Source organism: Amblyraja radiata, chromosome X (assembly GCF_010909765.2).
Source record: "Amblyraja radiata isolate CabotCenter1 chromosome X, sAmbRad1.1.pri, whole genome shotgun sequence".
In the NCBI taxonomy this organism is placed as follows: Eukaryota; Metazoa; Chordata; class Chondrichthyes; order Rajiformes; family Rajidae; genus Amblyraja; species Amblyraja radiata.
In genome coordinates, this window is record NC_045999.1 from 10668779 (window position 1) to 10692252 (window position 23474).

Genomic DNA, 23474 nt, shown 5'->3' on the forward strand with positions numbered 1-23474 from the left:
GCTAAGTAGTCTAACAACTATCACCTCTCTGAGATGTGGGTCCTCCTATTTGCTGAGTTGCTATGTTAATGTGTGGCATAGAGACGCATTAGACTGCAGATGCCCGAATCTTGAGCATAAAATGGATGCAATAGCAAATAAGCCTGTCAATGCCTCTGCATCAGAAGAATCAGGAGATTTGATGAATGCTCTCTTGAACTTTGATAGGTGTATGGTAGAGAGCATACTGGCTTGTTGCATTAAGGCCTAGTTCAGCAACTCGAACACCCAAAAACGAAGATTACAGAGAGTGGTAAACACGGCCTGAATTTTTGTTTATTACTGTATATATTATCTATGTGTATTGCGTTTCGGGGGAATGTGATCCTGCTGTAAGTAAGAATGTCATTATTCTGTTCTCAGTACATTTGACGGTTAAACACTCTTGACTTTTGAAAAACAAAGTACTAGGGATTGAGAGCAATGTGAAGAAGGGCCCCAATCCAAACCTTGTTTGGCCTCCACAGTAAATCCTCTTCTGGGACAGCACGCAAAGAGTCACCACATTCCGGTGCCATCGTGCAACTCTGAAGCCTCAAGTCTCTCAAATCAAGTCTGATCTTGCCCTAAGGAGGTATGCATTTCCTATTTATGTTCTGAGATCCAGCATAGTCCCCATGGACTGAATTACCACCTTCTATGTCATTAGGAAATGTGAAGTGAGAATAAAGTCCTCCATCCCTGGGAGGTCCTGTACCCGTGATATTCCTGTGACACTAAGCTTGACTTGCTGGAAAGTTCTGTTGAGGATATATAAAAGTTCCCTTGCTATTCCTATTATGCCCAGAGGAAATGGGGTTGGGGCCAGAGGGCTGCTACACTGGGAATAATGGAATGATCCTGTGATTCAGTGTGTCTTATTTTGCATTTGAATCGGAAGTTGTAGTTTCAATCCTCCCCAACATATAGGACAACAGTACTGAGGACTGCACCAGAGATTAAATTGAGACATTCAGTATCTCTCATTTGGCAGATTATCTGTTCTTTACCCAGTACTATTTGTTGGTTCTTGCTTTTTGCAAAGTGGCTGCCAAACTTTCTACATTAAAGCAACAACTGCTGCTCAACTGCAAACCTGTTTGTGAACATTCCGAAGATGTGATGATAAACAGCCTTCCCTTTCGTTCTGCGGCGTTGATCTTAAACAAACGCACGGTCTGGAAGACAGATATACAGGTAGAGCAAAGCACAAGGTCCCTAAACAAAGGTCTGTTATATAAGATTTGCAACACTGTCAGGCCATTCAGCCCTATGTCCATTTACCAACCAATATTGTCTGGTAGACACAGAAAGCTGGAGTAACTCAGCGGGTCAAGCAGTATCTCTGTGAAAGTTGAGTTACTCCAGCTTTTTGAGCCCATCTTTGGTTTAAACCAGCATCTGCAGTTCCTTTCTACACACTATATCTTCTGGTGCTTATGTTCCAAATGAACCTCCACATTCAGTTACGCTTTTGCAAACATGCTCTTTGGATGCCCTGAGGCTGTGAAAGATCTTGACACAATAGTAGCTCTTTGTCTATTTTTAAAATGGCAGAAGATTAGCTCCATTCAACTTGTGACTAACAGGAAGGAAAATGTATATTTTTACTCATTTGCTTCTTAGGATCTGGGCATCCCTGATGAAACCAGCATTTATTGCCCATCCTTATTTGCCATTGTGAAGGAAGTGGTTAAAACAGCTGCAATCCTTTGGTGATTTTTGGGAGGTAGTTACTAGGATTTAGACCCAGCAGTGATGAAGAGCCATGATATAGTTCCTCAACGTGCTGCACAAGGGGAAGAGAAACTTGTAGTTGGTGGTGTTCCCTTGCATCTGTTGCCTTGGCATCGTATATGGCTGCTGCGCCAACAGCCTGTCTTGTCTTTTTCTTCTCTTGTTACTGTGTTACTTGTATGTTTTTAGTGTATCTTTAGTTTATGTATTATGTGAGGGTGGGGGGGAGTTAGGGGAAACCTATTTTTATCTCTTACCTCGACAGAGATGCAACTTTTTCATCGTATCTCTGTCTGCATTGCGGCTTTAACATCGTGGAGCTGGCGGGATTCTTTGTTAGGGATCGACTGCGGGGGTTCCAACCGCAGGAGCTTCGACCACCCCGATCATGGGAGCTCCGATTGATCCAATGCGGGAGCTTTGATCGCCCCGATCATGAGAGCTTCGATTGCCCCCATCATGGGAGAAAAGGAGGAAAGATGGTATGTTATTTGCCTTCCATCACAGTGGGGAATGTGAAATCGCCGAAAAAAACAAGATGGACGTGCTGCCTGCGCTGGTGAGGACTCGGAGAATGTGCCGCGAGTGCAATGATCTCGGTGTTTGCCGGGACATGGCTCCATGAGGACATCCTGGAGTTTAGTGCGAGTGTGGACAGCTTTCTGACTATTTGGGCGGACAGGGATTGCACAGAGAGTGACAGTGGTCGTTACAACTGGTCATATCACGGTGAAGGAGCGTGTGTGTGGCCCGAACATTGAACTGATGGCTGTGGGTCTCCGCTTGTGCTGTGTGCCCTGGGAATTCTAACATGCTGTTGTGGCGGCTGTTTAAGTCTATGTTTAATTTTTATGTGGTTATGTATCTTGTTGTTTTATATGACTGTTGGCAACTCAAATTCCTTGTATGTTTACATACTTGGCTAATAAATTAATTACAATTACAATTTGTCCTTCATAGTGGCAGAGTGGCATGTTAAGGGTATTCTGTCAGAACAGACCTAATGTGATTTTATAGATATTACATACTGTGCCCCAGTGGTAAAGAGAATGAATGTTTGGGGTGTTGGATGGAGTAACAGTCTGGTGGGTTGCTTTATCCTGGTTGGTGTCAAATCTGTTGAATGCTGTTGATGTTTTACTCATCCATTCAAGTTGAGAATATTTACTTGGTTTGTGCATTAGAAATGGTAGGGTTTGGGGTTGTTGGAAGATGAGTCATTCACTCTGAAATACCCAGCCTCTGACTCTGGGATACCCAGCCACAGATGCTGCCTGACCCACTGAGTTCTTCCAGAAGTTTGTTTTTTACTTAATACTCCAGCATCTGCAGTCTTTGGTATTTCCATACTCAAACTTTGTCTGGGTGCTATGCAAGAGGATATTGTTTTGGTGACTGCTTATTTTTGTATGTTGGCTAAAATTATAAGAGTCAAGTCAAGAGTGTTTAATTGTCATAGGTATCAAAAATTGAACGATAAAATTATTACTTGCAGCACCACAATAGGCCTATAAACACAGTATTCATAGGTAACAGAATAAGCAAAAAAAAGTTCAATCATGTAAAAGAAAAAAAACAATATTAGTGCAACAAAAAGCCCAAAGTCCCTCGTGCAACAAAAACAGTTCACAGTTTGTAGTTAATTGCTGTTTGGAGTGTTCCTGATGGTTGTTGGGAAGAAGCTGTTCCTGATCCTGGAGGGCATAGTTTACAGATTTCTTCATTCCTTCTTTCTGTTGGCAGGAGTGAAATGAGCACGAGGCCAGGGTAGTGTGTGTCCTTGATGATTACCATTTTGAGGCAGCACCTCCTTTAAATTCCTTCGACAGTATCCATGACAGACTGGGCAGTGTCCACCACATTTAGTAATCTCCTGAGTTTCTGGGTGTTTGAGTTGCTGAACCAGGCTGTGACAAGTCAAGAGGTTTTTTTGATTTGAGAATTGCAGCAGGATCTCGATTAGTTGGGCAGGGGGTGATTGATGTAGTTTAATGCAGATAAGTGCGATTATGGGATTTTGGGAAGTCAAACGAGGGCAGGACTTTCGCAGTGAAAGGCAGGACCCAGGATAGTATCGTAGAGCACAGTGAAGTAGGAGTGCAAGTACATAGTTCCCTGAAAATGGCGTCACAGGTAGATAGGATGGCCAAGAAGGCTTCTGGTATATTGGCCCTCATCAGTCGGGATATTGAGTATAGAAATGGGAATGTTATATTACAGTTGTACAAGACGTTAGTGAAACTGAGAATTGTGTTCAGTTTTTGGCACCCTGCTAAAGGAAAGATGTCATTAAGTGGAAAGAGTGCAGAGAAGATTTACGAGGATGTTGCCAAGGTTTGAGTGCAGGAGGCTGAGGGGTGATCTTATAGAGGTGTATAAGGTCATGAGGGGAATAGATAGGGCGAATGACAGTCTAGTACCCAGTGTAGGGGAATTAAAAAAGCAGAGGACATAGGTTTAAGCTGAGGGGAAAAGATTTAATAGTAGCCTGAGGGCAACTTTTTCCACACAGAGTGTGGGTATATGGAACGAGCTGCCAGAGGAGGTAATTGAGGCAGGTACAATAACAACATTTAAAAGACATTTGGATAGGTACATGTGTAGGAAAGGTGTGGAAGGATATAGGACAAACGTGGGCAGGTGGGACTAAAGTAGATGGGCGTTCTTGATTGGCATGGGCAAGTTGGCCGAAGGACCTGTTTCCAACTCTAACTGGAAAATAAATAACATGTCAATAAAGAATGCACATCAATGAACTTGTTTTTCATTTGGGTGGAAAATCTTTAAACCTTCCTCGCCTATTTTCCTTTGTGACTTTGTGGATTAAAACCAACTTTGATCAACTGCATTCATGAAGAAAGTTATTTTTGACTTTGCAAATCAATTTCACAAAATGCCCTTCACTGTAACCATCGCCACCATGTGAGCTGCTGACTGATTAAATGAATTAGACAGAGTACAGTGACTTAGCTGAAAGCGCAGAATGGAATTGGACATTCCCAGAAGGATTTAATCTCTTGTCAAATGATTACTGTGTGGTCAAAAATCAAATGAAGCAGTGTAGGCCCAGGAGATTAATTGTGTGTTGTGAAATATTTGCTTGTTATTCCATTAACGTTGCTTTGACAGCCAGAAAAAGGCTGATCCACTGTGAAGCAGAGGGTCCTGAGGTCCTTGCCTCTATGCCCCATTTTGGCAGGGAGCTGGTCACATCATCATTTCTGAGAAATTTGACCAGAGGCTCGTTGTTCAGAGTCGGTAAAGATTTGCTGCTCATTTGGATTCTTCATTGTTTGTCTAGTTTGGATCAAAGAGTCACGCAGCACAGAAACAGACCCTTCGGCCCAACTTGTCTGTGTTGACCAAGATGCCCCATCTATGCTATTCCCATTTCCCCGAATTTAGCCCATATACCTCTAAACCTTTCCTATCCATGTACCTGTCCTAATTATTCTTAAATGTTGTTATTGTACCTGCCTCAGCTACTTCCTCTGGCCTCTGTGTGGAAAAAAATAACTCCTTAGGTTCCTATTAAACCTTTCCCCTCTCTCATTAAACCTATGGCCCCAAGTTCATGATTTTCCTACCCTGAGAAAAAGTGTGCATTCACCCTATCTATTCCCCTCATGATTTGATACACCGTTGTAAGATCACACCTCAATCCCCTGTGCTCCAAGGAATAAAGCCCTAGCCTGCCCAATCTCACCCTATATCTCAGGCCCTTGAGACCAAGTGACATCTTCATAAATCCTCTCTGCACCCTTTCCAGCTTAACAGCATCTTTCATCAGGGTGACCAAACTGAACGCAATACTTCAAGTGCAGCCTCAACAGTGTATTGTACAACTGTAACATAACGTCCCAACTTCTATACTCAATTCATTTAAATGCAATACTTTAGGTTCCTTTTTGTCTTTTAATTTAATCTTACTTGTAAAGTCATTTTAACTGTAAGTTTAAATCTGCTCATAACAATCAAGTGACTGCCATGTTACTGCATTTATCTTATTAACACCTCCATGTTCCTTGATTTTTTATACTCTTGCATCTTGGCCTGGCTCCATTTCTCCGCAACTGCCTTGTCTATTAGCTCTCTTTCCTCCTGCCACCTCTCCTTCCTTCACCCATCTCCCACTCCCGCTCTCTGTTCATTAAATTTTAAGAAGGTTCTGATTTGGTTTATTATTATTGTCATGCGTATTGGGATATAGTGAGAAGGTTCACATTAAATAAAACCATAAAATGATGGAAACACTCAGCAAGTTGGGCAGACACATAATTAATGTTTTGGGTTGAAGACATTTAAAACTTACCTTTTCAGTTAAGCTTTCAGTCATCTTGCCTAGAATCCAAGTGCCAAATGTTTTGGTATAGGAAGGAACTGCAGATTTGGAAGAATCTTTGCAAGAACTGCAGATGCTGGTTTACACTGAGGATAGACACAAAATGCTGGAGTAACTCAGCGGGTCAGGCAGCATCTCTGGAGAAACAGGATGGGTGACATTAAGGGTCGGAACCGTTCTTCAGACCCTTCTTCTTGACTGAAGAAGGGTCCTGACCTGAAACATCACCCACCTTTTTCTCCAGAGATGCTACCTGACCCACTGAGTTACTCCAGCATTTTGTGTCAACTATTTTTGTGTGATTACTCTCTCCCGAAGGACCTTGAAGTTTCCTACATTGGAGGTGCTACATACATACAATTCTTTGTTGGTGTACAAGTAACCCATTGCACATGGACAATTCCAACGCTTTCTTCTGTTATTATAGGCTGAAACCGCCATTGGAAATGGACCCTCTACAGAATGACCGCAGCCCCTCCCCAAACCTGGACGCTATTGAGACCTCCGTGGAAGAAGATAGCTTCGAATCACGTCCGCGTGGAAGGTACAGCTCTTCCTCTGATCTTCGTTGAAATAGAACGTTCAGATTTCATTATGATATTGGGGCTTAGCGGGAAGGTATGTGAACCAGTGGAATAGACTTGGCAATTAAGGAATGGGAGCTCTGGTTGAAGTGTTTTAAATGACAGGATTGAACGTATTTCCCGTGGATGGGACATTTAGAATCCATGATTTAGTTTCGAGATACAGCATGAAAACAGGCCATTCGGCCCACCAGATCCACGCCAATCATAGTACTAGTATGAACAGGTGATCAATGTTATCCCACATTCTCACCAACTTCCTACACACTGGGGGCACTTTACAGAGGCCAATTGACTTACAAATTCACACGTCTTTGGAATGTGGACAGAAACCAGAGCACCTGGAGGAAACCCACATGGTCACAGGGAGAACATGCAAACTCCACGCAGACAGCATCCGAGATCAGGGTCGAACCCAGATCTCTGGCGCTGTGACGCAGCAGCTGTGCGGCCTTCAATGAAGTCATTGAGTCATATAAGCATACAAGGAGACTCTTTGGGTTTTCCAAATCCATCAAGCACATTTACTCCACTTTGCATTTTATGATACTCTTCCTCCACTCCCATCAATTTCCTCAGATGCTATCTCTCACCTACACATTTGAGGCAATTTACCTTGATCTGTTGACGTATCAACCCGTGTGGATTTAGAATGTGGGAGGAGAATGGAGCACCCAGATAAGACCCATGTGCTAACGGCAGAAAGAAGTAAATAGCCACATAGATAGCACCCGGGGTAAGGATTGAACTCTTAAACTAGGCCTAAATGCTGCTCTAAATAATCAGGGTCTTTAAATTAGAACTGGACCATTTCTGGAGTGGAATCCATTTGTTTTTCCCCAAGTGTGAAGAGAAGATTTGGTTGACGTGTACAAAATGGTTCATGTTAGGTCAATAGAGGGGAAGCTTCAGCAGTTGGGTCAGGTATCAGGAGACGCTGGTGACAGGGCGGATGTGGAGATGAAGTTGAGTCCTTTATTTGAGAATCTAGAACTAGGGGTCGCTGTCTAAATCTATGTCCCATTCCCTTTTGATGGTTCTGAGTTTATTCTATCAGATGTTTGAGAGTCTTTGGAACGCTCTTCCTTAAAGGGGTATTGGAAGCAGAATCTTTAAGTACTTTTAACGCAGAGATAGATAGATTCTTGATAGGCAATGGGGCGAGAGGTTACCTGGAAATGTTGAATTGAAGTTACATTTGAATCAGTTATAATCTTATTTAATGGTGAAATAAGACTGGAGGTGCTGACTTTAGCTCCTAATTCATCTGTTTGTATGATTTAAAGTTTTGAACAATAGAAAGAATACATGTGAGGAAAGGCTTATTGAAGCTGTGATATCTGGAACCCATTACTGCAGGACAATGGATTCAAAAAAGAGACTTCAAAATGGACGTTATGGGCCACAAAATATAAGGACTAATAAAGATTTTCCATTAAGCCGGCATAGACTCAATGGACTGAATGGCCTCCTATTATGCTGTAATTCTATGAAATGTTAGTGCAACCTTTTAATTATCTCCCCAAAGATTGTTTAAGGATTTTTATCAACTCTCTCATAGTGAAAAAAGCTGACCCCAGTTAGTTTCTCAAATTGCTTGAGACCACTTTCTTGGTATCTTCCCTTAAGTATTTTGTTTGAACTACTTCCATTGTTTCTATAGCCATGTGTAACACAGCACCTGAGTGTTACTGGTGAAATCAGTATTTGATGCCTCTCCTAACTTGACCTTCCCAGCCAGCTCCCTCCTTGAGCTGCTGTGATCTATCTGAAGGTTCTCCCACAGTACATAGGAATTTACATAAGACCCAGTAAAGACAATATATTTCCAAATCAGGATAGAGTGAAACTTGGAGGAGAACCAATGTGTTGTGGTATTCTCATGCAACTGATGTCCTTGGCCTTCTAAGTGGCAAAGTTTCAGGTTCAGGAGGTGGTGTCCAAGAAGACATTGTGAGATCACAGTTGACCTTGCGGACTGTACACTCGGTCATCTTGGTGTGAATGTGGGGGAGAGGGCAAGTATTTAGCGGGATAGATGAGCTGTTTTGTTCTGGATGCTGTTGACATCCTTGGATGATGTTGGTGCAGGCAAACGGAGATGATTCTATCAGACTCTTGACCTGCGTCTTTTGAAGATGTCAGTCCTTTGAAGAGCCAGGGCACGGGACAGTTAAGAGTCAGGCAACTAAGGTTCGTACTGTAAATGCTTCACAGGCGAGAATCATAGAGTCAAACAGCACGGAAACAGGCCCTTTGGCCCTACTTGCCCATGATACCCCATCTATACTAGTCCCACCTGCCTTTGTCTGGCTCATAACCTCTAAACCTTTCCTATCCATTTACCTGTCCAAATGTCTTTTAAATGTTGTTATAGTAACTGCTTCAACTACCTCCTCTGGTAGCTCGCACAATATACCATCCACCCTCTGTGCGAAAAAGTTCCCCTTCAGGTTCCTATTAAATTTTTCCCATTCTCAACCTTAACCAAAATTGTACATAACTCTTAATATCTCTTTTTCTAAATGTGATTGCTTTAAAAAGGAGACCGGTACTTTTACTGGTTTTGTTATACTGCAACGATTTGTTCATTTCTATTTAGTTTAGTTTATTGTCACATGTACAGTGAAAAACATATGTTTGCGTGCTACCCAGTCAAAGAAAAGGCTATACATGATTACAATTAAGTCGTCCCCATTGCACAGATAAAGGGTACAATTAGTTCACTCCTTCCCACGCCCACCCCCCCCACCCCCCCCCCCCCCCCAGTTGCAACCGCAGAAGAAAGATGCAACACCTGTCGTTATACCTCCTCCCTCGACTCTGTCCAGGGACCCCGACAGTCCTTTCAGGTTAGATTCATTTGCACCTCCTCCAACCTCATTTTCACCCTACAAACTGCTGACAATGAACTGTTTCCTTTATTATCGTTACTTTTTTGCATATTTTTCATTCATTGTTCTTTATCTTTCCACATCACCGTCTATATTTCTCGTTTCCCTTATCCCTAACCAGCTGGAAGAAGGGTCTTGACCTGAAACGTCACCCAATCCTTCTCTCCAGAGATGCTGCCTGTCCCGCTGAGTTACACCAGCTTTTTGTGTCTATCTAGTTCAAGATAAAGTTTAATTAAAGATCCTGGTCATTTGCCTGATAACAGAGATAACACCTGATTCACGATCTTATTTACCTTTCACAGTGAGGCAACAATGCTAACAAGTCATCTTTCAGAAGGCAAACAGTACAAACCACAAGGCAAATAAAATGAATTGATTGGAGTTGCCATAGATTTGCAGACTAGATTAACAACCAATTTCCGGGGAAACCAATGCACAATGTTGGAGTAGAGGATGAGCTAGGGAGAGGGGGAGATGGGGTGGGGAAACAGGAATTAGAAAATTAGAAGCCCTGTGTACATCAGATGGGGGCTGAGTGGTCTGTATCAGAGATGCGTCAGAGGGGCTGTAGTTTGCAAATCCTGGAACACTGACAGTGATGGGACCTCGACTCTCATATAGTGTGTTAGCAAGTTCCTGCAGGACCTGTCAGAGAATCTTTTCTCAACTGCTCATTATAACTGAGGGTCCAGAACAACCATTAAAAATCCCATTAATTTACAAAAATTTACTAGCAAAGAGCAGTGGAAAGATTCAGGGGCTGGCTTTTGTCAGCAGTAACTGGTATGTTAAAACTGTCAATGTACATCTTGCCCTTATTCACTGCTAATTTGTTGAAATGGAGTTCTCAAACCCATCTCATGCAGCCACTGGATGGGAAAGATGAACCCATGGATTAATAATATTTCACACGGCGCGATGGAGGTAAAGTTCTATTATACAATCCATGGAGCACAATTCGCAAACTGTCCGTGATAACAGATATTTTCTCGTGACGTAGCTTGAGGCCATTTGGTCCATTGAGTCTGTGCTGGCTCTAATTCATATCTTGCGTGTTCTTACCCTTCGCTCTCACTTGAGGAATAGCACGGATTTCCTGACCATTTGCCAGTGTGCAGCACGGTTCCAGTGGGTCAGCACAGTGTCTCGTTGTGGGGGTTGTTTATTTCTGTTCCAATTCATCGTGCTAGCCCCATGTAGTTACTCAGCTGCAGGAAGACCACTCTGCACAGACTAGTTACGCTGAAGAGCCTGCTTCTGTACTGAATCGCTCTATGACTCTATATTGGATCTCACTAGTGGGCAGTGGCAGACATGTCCTGTCATTAACCTTTGATCAAGTCCTTGACCCTTGTCAACCATCACGACCAAAAAATGCTCTCCTCCGTTCTAAAGACTCCAACATCAGGGAGATGCTCAATTCCAAAGAAAGATCCCAAATAATCCACTGATCCTCCCCTGACAAACCATTGGTCATAAGATGAAGGCGACATGATGACCCAATGAAATGCTTTGTGCAGAGACAGAATGAGACAGCACAGTGTTGCAGTTGGCAGAGCGCAGCCCCAGAGACCCGGTTTAATCCTGTCCTTGGGTGCTGCCTGTGTGTTCTTCCTCCGGGGTGCACCGGTTTCCTCCCATATACCAAAGATATGTAGATAGGTTAACTGGGCACTGTAAATTGCCCCTGGTTTGTTGTTGAGTGATAAAATCTGGGGGAAGTTGATGAGAATGTGGGAAGAATAAAGTGGGATTAGTATACATTTGTGGATTAGAGAGTCAGAGTCCTAGATTCATACAGCATGGAAACAGACCGTTCAGTCCAACTCATCCATGCCGACCAATATGTCCCATCTAGGCTACTTCCATTATCCCGCACTTGGCACATAACCATTTAAACCTTTTCCATTCATGTACCTGTCTTTTAAAAGCTGATATAGGACCTGCCTCAACTACCTCCTCTAGCAGCTCATTCTATATGCCCATCTAAGTGAAAAAAGTTGCTCCTCATGTTCCCATTAAATCTTGCCACTCTCATCTTAAACCTATGTCCTTTGGTTTTTGATTCCTCTGTTCTGGGTAAAAGACTCTGCATTCACCCTATCTATTCCCCTCATGATTTTATGCACCTATATAAGATCACCGCCTAGACTCCTGTGCTCCAAGAAATAAAGTCTTAGTCTGCCCAATCTCTCCCAACAGGTCTGGCCCTCGAGTCCTGGCAACATCCTTATAAATCTTCTCTGCACTCTTTCCAGCTTAATTACATCTTTCATATATAGATGATTGTTAGAACTGATGGTGAGCTGAAGGGTTTGTATCTCTATCTGACTATAATGGATCTCAAGTAGGCAGTAGCCAATGTGCCACATCTCATGAGATGCCCTCCATGAGGCCTGTAACTCACCCATGGATCCACTGGGCTTTGTCTGTTTAATGTAACTCCACCATGAACTGAGGTTGATCTCTACCTTGTTGCACATAAACAAATCAACATATGAAAGAATGGATCGACTGGGCTTATATTCACTGGAATTTAGAAGGATGTGAGGGAATCTTATAGAAACATATACAATTCTTAAGGGATTGGACAGGCTAGATGCAGGAAAAATGTTCCCGATGTTGGGGGAGTCCAGAACCAGGGGTCGCAGCATAAGAATAAGGGTAGGCCATTTAGGACAGAGATAAGAGAAAACTTTTTCACCCAGAGAGTTGTGAATCTGTGGAATTCTCTGCCACAGAAGGCAGTGGAGGCCAATTCACTGGATCTTTTCAAGAGAGAATTAGATATAGCTCTTGGGGCTAATGAAATCAAGGGATATGGGGAGGAAGCAGGAACAGGGTACTGATTTTGGATGATCAGCCGTGATCATATTGAATGGCGGTGCTGGCTTGAAGGGCCGAATGGCCTACTCCTGCACCTATTTTCTATGTGTCTAACTGTGATGGGTTCATTGCAGTGAATATCTGGAGGTTGGGCAGATGAATCTGAGAAGGTGCTGACTGAGCAAGGAGAATTAGTCTCCAATTCATTCATGTACCACCTTTTACCTTCCTAAAAAGAGCAGCAGAGTGTTGCAGCTGGTAGAGCTACCGCCTCACAATGTCAGCGACCATGTGGCATCTGATCCTGACTTTGGTTGCTGACTGTGTGGAGTTTGCACTGGCCTAGATCTTTATCTACAGTTCCTCCTGGAACCAGTTTCTTCTGGCTAATCGTGGATCGGTGGGCTGAATGCCTGTTTCCATGCTGTATCTCTAAACTAAAACACCCTCTTCACCATCTGTCCAGAACACGGCCTCCCTGGACATCCGCACTGAGGATTATATTCTCAAACCTTGCAGCAAGCCTTAAACCCACAAAGTACAGACACTGACAGGCAGTATGTTAGCTACTGGCCACAGAAAGACAGGTTTTATCCCACTGAAGGCTGGCACGTACATCTGTACCAATTTACATAGAAATGAATACAGGGGCTGCTCACGTCACAAATAACCTTATGGAAATTCAACAATGCAAATTCTTCCATGTATTTATAGTGTTTTTCAAGTTAGTAATGAAGTGTTTCATGGTATTCATTAATGACTGGATCCAGTGTATATACCATTTGTTTAATTATGGGTGATGTCCAGGTGAAACTATTGAATGAATATAAATGAATTATAGTAAGTGTATATCACAGTGTTATGGCTTACAATAGGAAACTGACATTTATAACTAATGGAAAATTGGCATATCAATCGTTCTCGGGAACAAAACCCTTATGTAACCTGAGGACTGCCTGCATTGTAAATCAGTAATCTTGTGCAAAGAGCCAGACTCTTCTCACACGTGAGCTGAGAATATTAACCACCTTGTATGAGAACCTTCCAGCCTGGGACTGAAGTGATCCACGGTTTGTCAGCATTCTGCTCTGTTTTGTTTTAGAGATGTGAAGTTAACTGACTCGCTGAACTCCGACGACTTCAAGAAGTTTCACCGTGGATCCGTGAGTATCTTAAATCGAAGCAGAAAATGCTGTCAATACTCAGCGGGCCAAGCAGGGAGAAAAGCAGAGTTAAAGTTTCAGACCGTTGACCTGGTATCAGAGCTGGGCAAATGGAAAAAGCAAGAGTGCCTTAAATTGTGGAGGTGATGAGAGGGCAGAGCGGAGGAAGGGATGGTGATGGGTTGGAGACCAAAGTTTGTACAGGTGACACCAGGTGGTAGTTGGGGCAGGTAACATTGCAACGTTGAAGAAGCATTTAGAAAGGTACATGGATGGGATAGGTTTAGAGGGATATGGGCCAACGTAGGCAGGTGGGACTAGTGTAGATGGGAGATGTTGGTCGATGTGGGCAAGTTGGGCCAAAGGGTCTGTTTCCACACTGTATGACTCTAACTCTATGATGTGGATGATGTGAAAGGTTGAAGGAAGACAGGGTGATTAATGCTTGTTAATCACAGCTGACCTGTTGCTGGAAATGTGAAGAAAGGGGAATGGATGAGGGCAGAAGAGAAAAGAATAAGGAATGTTGTCAAGTGCGGGCTAAAGGAACTAGCCTGTTAAGAATAAAGAACTCATTGCTAGAAATATGACGAGAGAATGCTGAAGATACCCATCAGGTCAGACGGCATCTGTAGAGAGAGAAAAACCAGAGTCAATGTTACAGGTGGATGTGGGTGCATCAGAACTGGGAAATTTTGGCACAAACAGTGAAGGCAGATTATCTGAGATTGTTGAATACATTTCTGAGTCCTCAAGGTGGTAAAGTACCCAGATGGAAGATGGGATGTTGTTCCTTGAGCTTATGTTTCACTTTAATGAACACGAAGTGCCGGAGCAACTCAGCGGATCAGGCAACATCTCTGCAAAACACTGATAGGTGACAATTCGGGTCGGGACACTTCTTCAGACTGAAGAAGGGTTGCGACCCAAAACGTTACCTCTCCAGTCTGAAGAAAGGCCCCGATCTGAAACATCTCCTCTCCATTACCTCCAGATATGTTGCCTGATCCGCTGAGTTACTCCAGCACTGTGTGCTCTGCGCATGATTCTAGCATCAATTCCTTGTGTCTCCTTATGTTGGGACTGTGTAGGAGGGAGGGCTAAGTGGGAGTGGGATTTGAACTGATCGGTAACTAGGAGTTCAAGATTGTCTCTGTGAACTGAGCGTGGCTGCTCCCCAAAACAATTTCCTATCTGCATTTGATTTCTCTCGAGTCGTAGAGATCACACAATGAATGCAATAAGTCAAGTCAGATTTACTGTCATACACAGTGGTCCGTATACAATGGAGATCATGCTTGCAGCAGCATCACAGGCACATAAACTCAGACAACACACAAAAACATAAAATATACATAATCATAATCATAATAATACGTTATTAGCCAAGTATGTTTTGCAACATATGAAGAATTTCATTTGCCATACAGTCATCATACTAATAAAAAGCAACAGAACACACAAAATACATTTCAACATAAACATCCACCACAGTGACTCCTCCACATTCCTCACTGTGATGGAAGGTGAAAAAAAGTTCAATCTCTTCCCTTATTTGTTCTCCTGCGGTCGGGGGCCTCGAACCTTCCGTTGACGTGGCGATCTTGCCTCCCATAGCCGGCGGCATTTGGGCCCTCGCGTCGGTGCGATCAAGCTCCTGTATCGGGGGGGAATCTCAGCTCCCCCTCGCCGGGTGATTGGACCCCGGGTCAGGGCTGGTCGAAACCTTCTGTGTCATTTGGAGCTTCCCGACATCAGTCTCCACTAGGGTTGCCAACTTTCTCACTCCCAAATAAGGGACAAAAGGTAAAAATACGGGACAAATTCCACAGCAACTTGGCCGTGGCTGGGTGAACAATGAGTTGGCCTGGGTGCTGAACTGCAAACAAAGCCCAGCCGGTGGGCAAGCTGAGGAGTTTTGGCCCACGCGACATCGTGCGCAAATTCCGGCACCCCATCCAACTCATGAACCGATGATCGGCCATGAGAAGGAGGGGTGGTGGTGTCGGTGATAAGCGAAGGTCCAAAGATCAGACAGCTGGCCGGGCTGCCGACTAACGGTGCCTGGCTCCGATGGCAAGTCCACGTCCCGCGGTGGGGCTCAAAGTCACTCCCTAGCAGGGCCTCCAGCTCCATGATGTTAGGCTGCAGAGCGACCGGCGATACCATCCGGAAAACAATCGCTTCACTGGCAAGGTAAGAGATTGAAAAAAAAAATCCCCGACCCTCTCCCCCCACATAAAACAAACCAAAGAAAATTAACACACAATATTTAAACACACTAAAATTAACAAAAAAAGACAAAAAGACACAGACAGTTGGCGAGGCTGCCATCGTGCGGCGCCCCCTGGTGGTTATAAATTGTTTATCCTAAATAATATCCTCAATTGGAAGTTGAACACTGTCTGAAAGGACTCTTGTGGGTCCCTGGATGGTGGGGGGAAGAGGTAAAAGGGCAGTTGTTGCATCTCCTGTGGTTGCTGGGAAAAGTACAAAGGGAAGGGGAGTAGTTGATGGCGATGGAAGAGCGAATTGGGGAGTCTCAAGGATAAAGATCCTTTGGGATTGCTGAGAAAGGAGGGGAGGGCAGGGGAAACTGTTTTATGGTGGAATCTTGTTGAAGGTTGTGAAAACTCTGGAGGAGGATCTGTTGAATGTGGAGGCTCGTGGTGTGGAAGGTGAGGACCAAGAAATACTATTGTCGCTCTGGGAGAGGATCGGAGAAGTAGGGAATAGATCAGAATCCCTGTGACCTGCGTGGGTTTTCTCCAGGATCTCCGGTTTCCCTCACACTCCAAAGACATACAGGTTTGTAGGCTCATTGGCTTGGTAAAAATTGTAAATTAACCCTAGTGTGTGTAGGATAGTGTTAGTCTGTGGGGATTGGTGGTCGGTGCGGATCTGATGGGCCAAAGGGCCTGTTTCCGCTCTATCTCTAAACTAAGGTTAAAAAAAAATTAGTGGTGGAGTATAAATGCTGGCCTTATCACCCACATGCAGATCTGAATCATGAGTAACCTAAAGTTGTGCAATATGCTATACTGTGCTTGGTGACAAGAAAAGCATGCAAATGTTTGCAAGGCATTCGGAGGTTCTGCTGCCTACACAACTGAAAGTCTTTCTTTCTTTTCAGACAATTAAAAAGTACAACTCTCAGTATCACAAACTCTTCAAGGATGTCCCTGAGCAGGAGACGTTGAGGAAAGGTGTGTCTCTCATGTTGTGTTATTCTTTGGGACGTGGCAAAATAGATACTGACACTCGATCACCTCATAATTAATGTGCACATGCGGTCCCGGAACTAGAACTTTTGGTCATTGGTTAGACCTGGGAAATTCATGTCCCACTGTGCTAAACTGTCACGAGAGCATTCCACTTAGTGAGATCATGAAAAAAAGGCCAATGTTACATTAGTCTTGAGTTAAGAGTGTTTGATTGTCATATATACTAACAATAGAACCATGAAAATCTTACTTGCAGCAGCATAACAGGACTGTAGCACAATACACATAGGTAATATACAACAAAAATTGAATAAGTTAATAACCCCAATTCTAGTGCAAAAGAAATTCCAAAGTCCTTAGTGCAACACAAGATAGTTCATTGGTTAGTGTTGTTTAAATGTTTAAGAGTGGATGTTGGGAATAACCTGTGTTCCTGTACCTGGTGGTCACAGTTTTCAGATTCCTATCCATTCTTCTCGATGGGAAGCAAAATTAGAGCATGGCAAAGATGATGTTACATATTGTCTTGTCTATTAGCAAGGGGGTTATTACAGAAGGGTGCAATAACCAAGTGAGTCTCGCTTATACACGTACCTAGGTTATTGGTTAATACTGCTTTCTCTTACAAAGATCTATCTTCAATCTATGTGTGATCTATCAGCTCCATAGCTCCACAAAACAGATACAAAGTGCTGGAGTAATTCAGCGGGTCAGGCAGCAACTCTGGAGAATATGGATAGATGATGTTTCAGGTCAGGACCCTTCTTAAGTCTGAAGAAGGCTCCCGACCCAAAACGTCATCTATCCATGTTCTCCAGCAACGTTGTCTGACCCGCTACCTTACTCCAGCACTTTGTGTCTTTTGTTTTTGAAAACCAGCATCTGTGGTTTCTTGTTTCTCCATAGCTACACAATTTATGCCCTGTCCACTTTATGCTCCTGTGGCAGAAGATAAGGTGGGGAAAAATGCTATCACGTCACAAATTGAACCTCATTAATGTCCCGCTTTCAGTCTGCATGAAAGACAGATGTAATCTGTGGTTGTATGCAGGCAGCCAAGTGTTGATGGAGAAACATTCACAGGAACAAAGGGTAAGAATTGTTGCTGCGTAAATAACCTGAGAATGAGGAAGAGACTAACGGGTCCAGAAAAAAATGTTCTTGGATTGGATTCCAGTAAAAATACAAGCCTCATTTATTATTGCACATGTAACGAGGTACAGTGAAAAGCTTGGTTTGCATGCTGTCCAAACAGATCAGAAATATGAATCATGGGTACAATCAGTTCAAGCTCGAGTACAATAGGTGGAGCAAAGGGGAAGGTACAGAATGCAAAATATAAGCATTGTAGCACATCAATTCAATGGACAAAGTCCAATGTCCTCAATCGTGTAGAGGTGAACCGAAAGGTACCCTAGCTTCATAAAGTCATGGCGTTATGACCCTAGATGCTACAAAAGATCTTCTGTCTCTCCTGACCAGAGCTGGACTTCCATGTATAGTCCCATACTCTTGACTCCAGCATATGTTTCTGACCTGTCTCTCTAAAAGCTGCCTCTTCAGCCCAGCTGGTTCTGTGAACATTGTATTCTAAGAGGAAGAAGATTGGACTTTTTTGCCTCCCATCACAGTGAGGAATGTGGGGAATCCGCTGTGGTGGATGTTTATGTTAACTTTTATGTAGTTGTGTGTCTTGTTGCTTTTTTTTCGTATGGCTATATGGTAATTCGCATATCACTGTACCTTAATTGGTGCACGTGACAATAAAAGACCTTTGAACCTTTGATCCCTGAGGCCTTTGGGACAGGACCTTCTCCATGTAACAAAGCCGGATGAGCCATAGAATATGTTTAATGATATTTATGCTCTTTACAACGTAATTATCGGTTGGCGCCCAAGTCATCTAGAACCTGTGACTGAAGTTAAAGATTAATTTAACAGGGTTGAGTTTTTCTGTATGGACTGCATATTGGGAGGTGCGTTCAGCAGACAGAACCCTGGATCCCAGGAGCACATTTGTAGCATATTTTTGAATCTTTTTAAGGCAGCAGTGAGTAAAACGCTTGAAAAGCAAGCGGAGAAGTTTATTGGGATAAATGGTTGAGATTGCAGTTGGATTAGCCACAATCTTTTTTCAAAGGTTCAACATGTTCAAAGGGCCAAGTGGGCTCCTTCTGTTCCTCCTTCAAATGTTACAGAAAATATCCCCGGGAGTAATACTCCCACCCATTCTGCTGAGAAATTGGGTAAGAATTCATCGCTCAATTATGTAACAACTTGCATTCCTTTAATTTAAAAAAAACACCCAAGGAATTTGACAGGAACGTAATCAGACACTAATGCCAGCATCAATGGGGAAGTGAGGGCAGGTGGTCAGAGGAACAAGGACACAGGCAAGGTGATAGCAGTAGGGATCCTTGGGGTGATTCCCGGTCAGCGTGGACTCGGTGGGTCGACAGACCTGTTTCTGCTCTGTATCTCTAAAGTCTAAAGACAAACAGGACATTAAGGAGCACTGTTCGAGATGTGTGAGTGAGTTAACAACTCCAGTGGATATCTGCTTCCAGGATATGGGGAAACCTTCCAAAAGTGTTGGATTTTACCACGTAGATTGTTCTCGCCACAAGTCAAAAGCACAGGGCTGACCAAACAAGAATTGTTTCAAGGGATTATTCTGACCCTCTGTCTGTATCCCTTCTGTCTTGCCAGTCTACTCCTGTGCTCTCCAGAAAGACATCTTAATCCAGGGTCGTCTCTACATCTCCAGCAACTGGGTGTGCTTCCACGCTAACTTCTTCGGAAAAGACATCAAGGTGTGTGACCCATCTTGGTGATGTTCCTCTCATTTTATGTTTATTAGAACTTTACTAATATTAATGAAATGCAAAGAAGTTCGACGATTAAGTGTAGTTACCATTCATTTTAGTAACGATTTGTTCCTTATTTAAGATCATGGATTTGAAATTAATCCACACTAAATGTTTTAGCATTAAACAGCACTGCAGGCCACTCTAAAGCTGTTTGTGGAAGTCACATAAGGGGCAATAACTTTGAGATTCACCAAGAGATGAATGGTCATATGCACGGGGAATTGAACAATTAAATTCTTACTTCCTTGCAGCTTTATAGGCACAGTAACGTAACAACTCAACACATCAATATATGCAATAACCCAATAATGCAGTAAATTATCAGTAATGCTAGGGAACCAGACCACATTAGTACAAACTATAAAAATCTATAATAGATCATTGCTGAGGTGGGGCTTTGGTTAGAGTTGTGCAGTGTGGTTCAAGAGCCTATTGTTTAATGGGAAGAAGCAGCTTTTGAACCTGAAGTTCACGGTTCCAGTCTCCTGTACCTCCTTCCTAATGTTAACGGCAAAATGAGAGCATGATCAAAGTGGTGGGGAGATCATCACTCATGATGGAAAGGACAATGTCCAACATTTTCTGCACCAAACTGCATTGTTACATTTCCCTGTGTGATACTGTCCACCATCACAAAGTGCTTTGAGAGTCTGGTTATGGAACGCATTGAATCCAGTCAGCCAAGCAACTTTGACCCACTGCAGTTCGCCAACAGCCACAACATGTCCATGCCTGATGCCATCTCCTTGGCCCTACTCTCATCACTGGAACACCTGGATAAGAGAGGCACCAATATCAGACTTCTATTCACAGTCTACAGCTCTGCTTTCAATACCATTATTCCATGTCTAATATCAAGCTTGGTACATGACGCAGGGTGAACCCGACCTGTCAGCCCCATCCTTCTCACTGTGCGGTGCTGCCCTGAAACAGGCGGCAGACGGGGGAAAGGACTAACTGTTGTTGTTTCCCTTTCAGGTCATGGCTTCAATCACGTCAGTCGTGTTGGTCAAGAAGCATCGGACAGGAGGGCTGCTTCCGAATGGACTTGTGATCAGGACAAGTGCAAATGAGAAGGTGAGGCCAGGCCAGGCCTGCACGTGGTGGAAGGGGAATGTCATGTTGCAACTGTGGACATCGTTGGTGAGACCACACTAGGAGTATTATTTGCCGTTTTGGTTGTCTAGCTATAGGACACTGAAATGTACTGAAAGATTCATGCGGATTTTACCAAGGCTGGAGTGCTTGAGTTGTAAGGAGAGACTGGGATATGAGGAGAGACTGGCCATGTATTATTGAAGCAAGGCATCCTCTAAAACTTAAATCCTTTTCTAATAAGGACCATCCTCCTTCCTAAATCCTTTCAGTGATTTGTATACAAGGACACCCAGATCCATCTGAATACCAGGACTTTTCAATCCCCTGTCATTGGAAAACTCTTCTAGTTTTTCTGTCTTATGCTTTCCCACATTAACCCATATTCATCTGCATTCTCCACACCCATTCGCTCTGTGTCTTTCTCATAGCCCATACTTTGCAAATCGAGTCCAGTCTGTCTGCAGAAGGTTCTTGACCCAAAACCTCTTCTGTACATTCCCTCCACGAATGTTGCCTGACCCACTGAGTTCCTCCCACACTTCGTTTTTTGCTCAAGTTTATTATCCTCTACACATATATAGCTTTGTATCATCAACCATATTACTCTGGTCATCTCCTATTTCTGACCTTAGCTATCCCCTTGGTCTTTTAACCAGCCTCCCGATGTTTAAGGTTTCTCTGGTACATTATTGGTAAGGACACCAGGGACCAAGTGACCAACCTATATGATCCTTGCATGGGCTACAGAAGTTGTGTCGGGAGCTAATTCAGTGTAATGGGAACATGGCAGAGACATTTCAGAATTCAAAAAAGTACAAAAGGAAAAAAAAATACTCACATTTGAGCAAAGATGGAAATTATTTAGAGAATGGGGATCTCTTTTGTGGGGGTTTAAATATATAACATTATAACAGGAGAAGGAGTGCGAGGAAGAGCAAGTGGAAGATGGATGGAGAGGGGACAAGAGTTATGGAGAGAGAGAAGAAGTGGGAGAGGGGAAGATGGAGAGGGGCAGAGACACGGAAAAGGAGGTAGGGAAAGAAGACAAGAAGAATGATAGTGAAAGATGAGGGACGTTTTGTGAGGATGTGATGGAGTGACATGAGGAGAGAGTGAGGCAATGTGTTGTGCCCTCTTTCTGCATTAGAAGTTGAATATATGTATGAAGAGTGAGGGATTTAATTCAATGCGGTGCATCAGAGTGCAGGCTTTGCACTGTGGATTTGTCCCATCTTTAACAAGGCTCTCTGCTCTTCATTGCAGTACATCTTCGTCTCCTTCATCTCGAGAGACAGTGTCTACGACGTGTTGAAGCAGGTCTGCTCACATTTACAGGTAGGTTCTCAATCGTAGTCGGAGATGACCAGGTCCTACTCTCCACCACTGTTTAATAGTTTGCCAGAAATATCCCACAGTGATACTTTGAAGAATGGGGTATTCTCCCGTGGAATCCAACTCATTATTTATTCCTCATTAAAATAGATCAGCTGGTGGATGGCATCTTATATGGTGGGAGCTTCCTGTGGGTAAAATGGCAGTCTTCTACATTATTACAGTCTTTACAATTCAAAAGTAATTGTAATTGGGAACATTTTGAGATTGCAAATATGCTATTTAAAAACAAGTGTGCTTTCTCTTCATAACTTTAGAGATATAGTGTGGAAACAGGCCCGTCGACCCACAAAGTCCGCTCCAACCAATGATCATCCATACACTAGTTCTATGCTACACACTAGGGACAATTTACAGAGGTTAATTAACCTACAAACCTGCACGTCTTTGGAGTGTGGGAGCAAACCAGAGTACCTGGAGAAAACACACATGGTCACAGGGAGAACGTGCAAACTCTTTACAGACAGTACCCATAGTCAGGATCGAACCCAGGACTCTGGGGATGTAGGGCAGTAACTCTACCACTGTGCCACTGTGCCGCCCACTGTCCCTGTCCTGCACAGTGTGCACATCGGATAGAAATTGAACAAGAATGCCTTAATTATAGATGAACTGTGCTTGCCGCATACCTGAAATCCTCTTGCACGTGAATGTTTTAAAGAAAGTGTTCTTCTCTTTCCCTATTTATAATTGCCCCACCATTGGTGGCTCTGCCAACACCAGCTCAGGCCACAAATTCTGGCATTCCCCTCCTAAATGTCTCAACCTTTCTCCCTGTTTTCTTCCTTTAGAACACTCTCATGTCTGCCACGTTGCATCTGATCTTGTTGCTGTGACCTGCCTTTGGGCAATTCATGATTATATAAATATGCAATTCCTATATCATGTGCATGTTGACGGAATATTTGGAATTCCTCTGTGGTTTTAGATTATTTGCAAGAAAGGTTTCCTGTTACTATATGTTATCTTCCATGTTGGTGTAGCTGCCAAATGTTCCTGCCATGTTGGTCCATTATCGTCGGTCACTCGAAACAAGTATGACTGTCCTCTTTTGGGAGGACGCCTGTGTGTGACTTTGTTTAACGTGGGGGAGACTGGTGCACAGACAGCTACCGCATGGTTCTTTGACAGATCTGGGTCAAGATCCAGTGGCATGGAGTCCAAGACGACCGGAGACCCTTTTCTGCTGCAGCCTTCATCTGCCTTCCCAGCTGTTGTGACGCTCCACTAAAGTCAGCCATCAACCTCCGCTTGTTCCACCGTCGAGGTCTTGGTTGGATTGCTCTTTGTCAGGGACCTCCCCCTCGACCTTACCTCCATGGG

At 43.5% G+C, this 23474-nt stretch overlaps 1 protein-coding gene across 2 annotated transcripts in view; it reads left to right on the forward strand.

The window, feature by feature from the left end:
* gramd2a (GRAM domain containing 2A) overlaps window positions 1-23474 on the forward strand; it is a 49095-nt gene that overhangs the window by 14635 nt on the left and 10986 nt on the right. For both annotated transcript variants that reach the window (XM_033015025.1, XM_033015024.1), the window contains exons 2-7: window positions 6525-6641; window positions 13507-13567; window positions 16701-16773; window positions 19501-19604; window positions 20640-20738; window positions 22023-22094. In XM_033015025.1, coding sequence (XP_032870916.1) covers window positions 6525-6641; window positions 13507-13567; window positions 16701-16773; window positions 19501-19604; window positions 20640-20738; window positions 22023-22094 — 526 coding nt within the window. The remainder of the gene's footprint in view (window positions 1-6524; window positions 6642-13506; window positions 13568-16700; window positions 16774-19500; window positions 19605-20639; window positions 20739-22022; window positions 22095-23474) is intronic.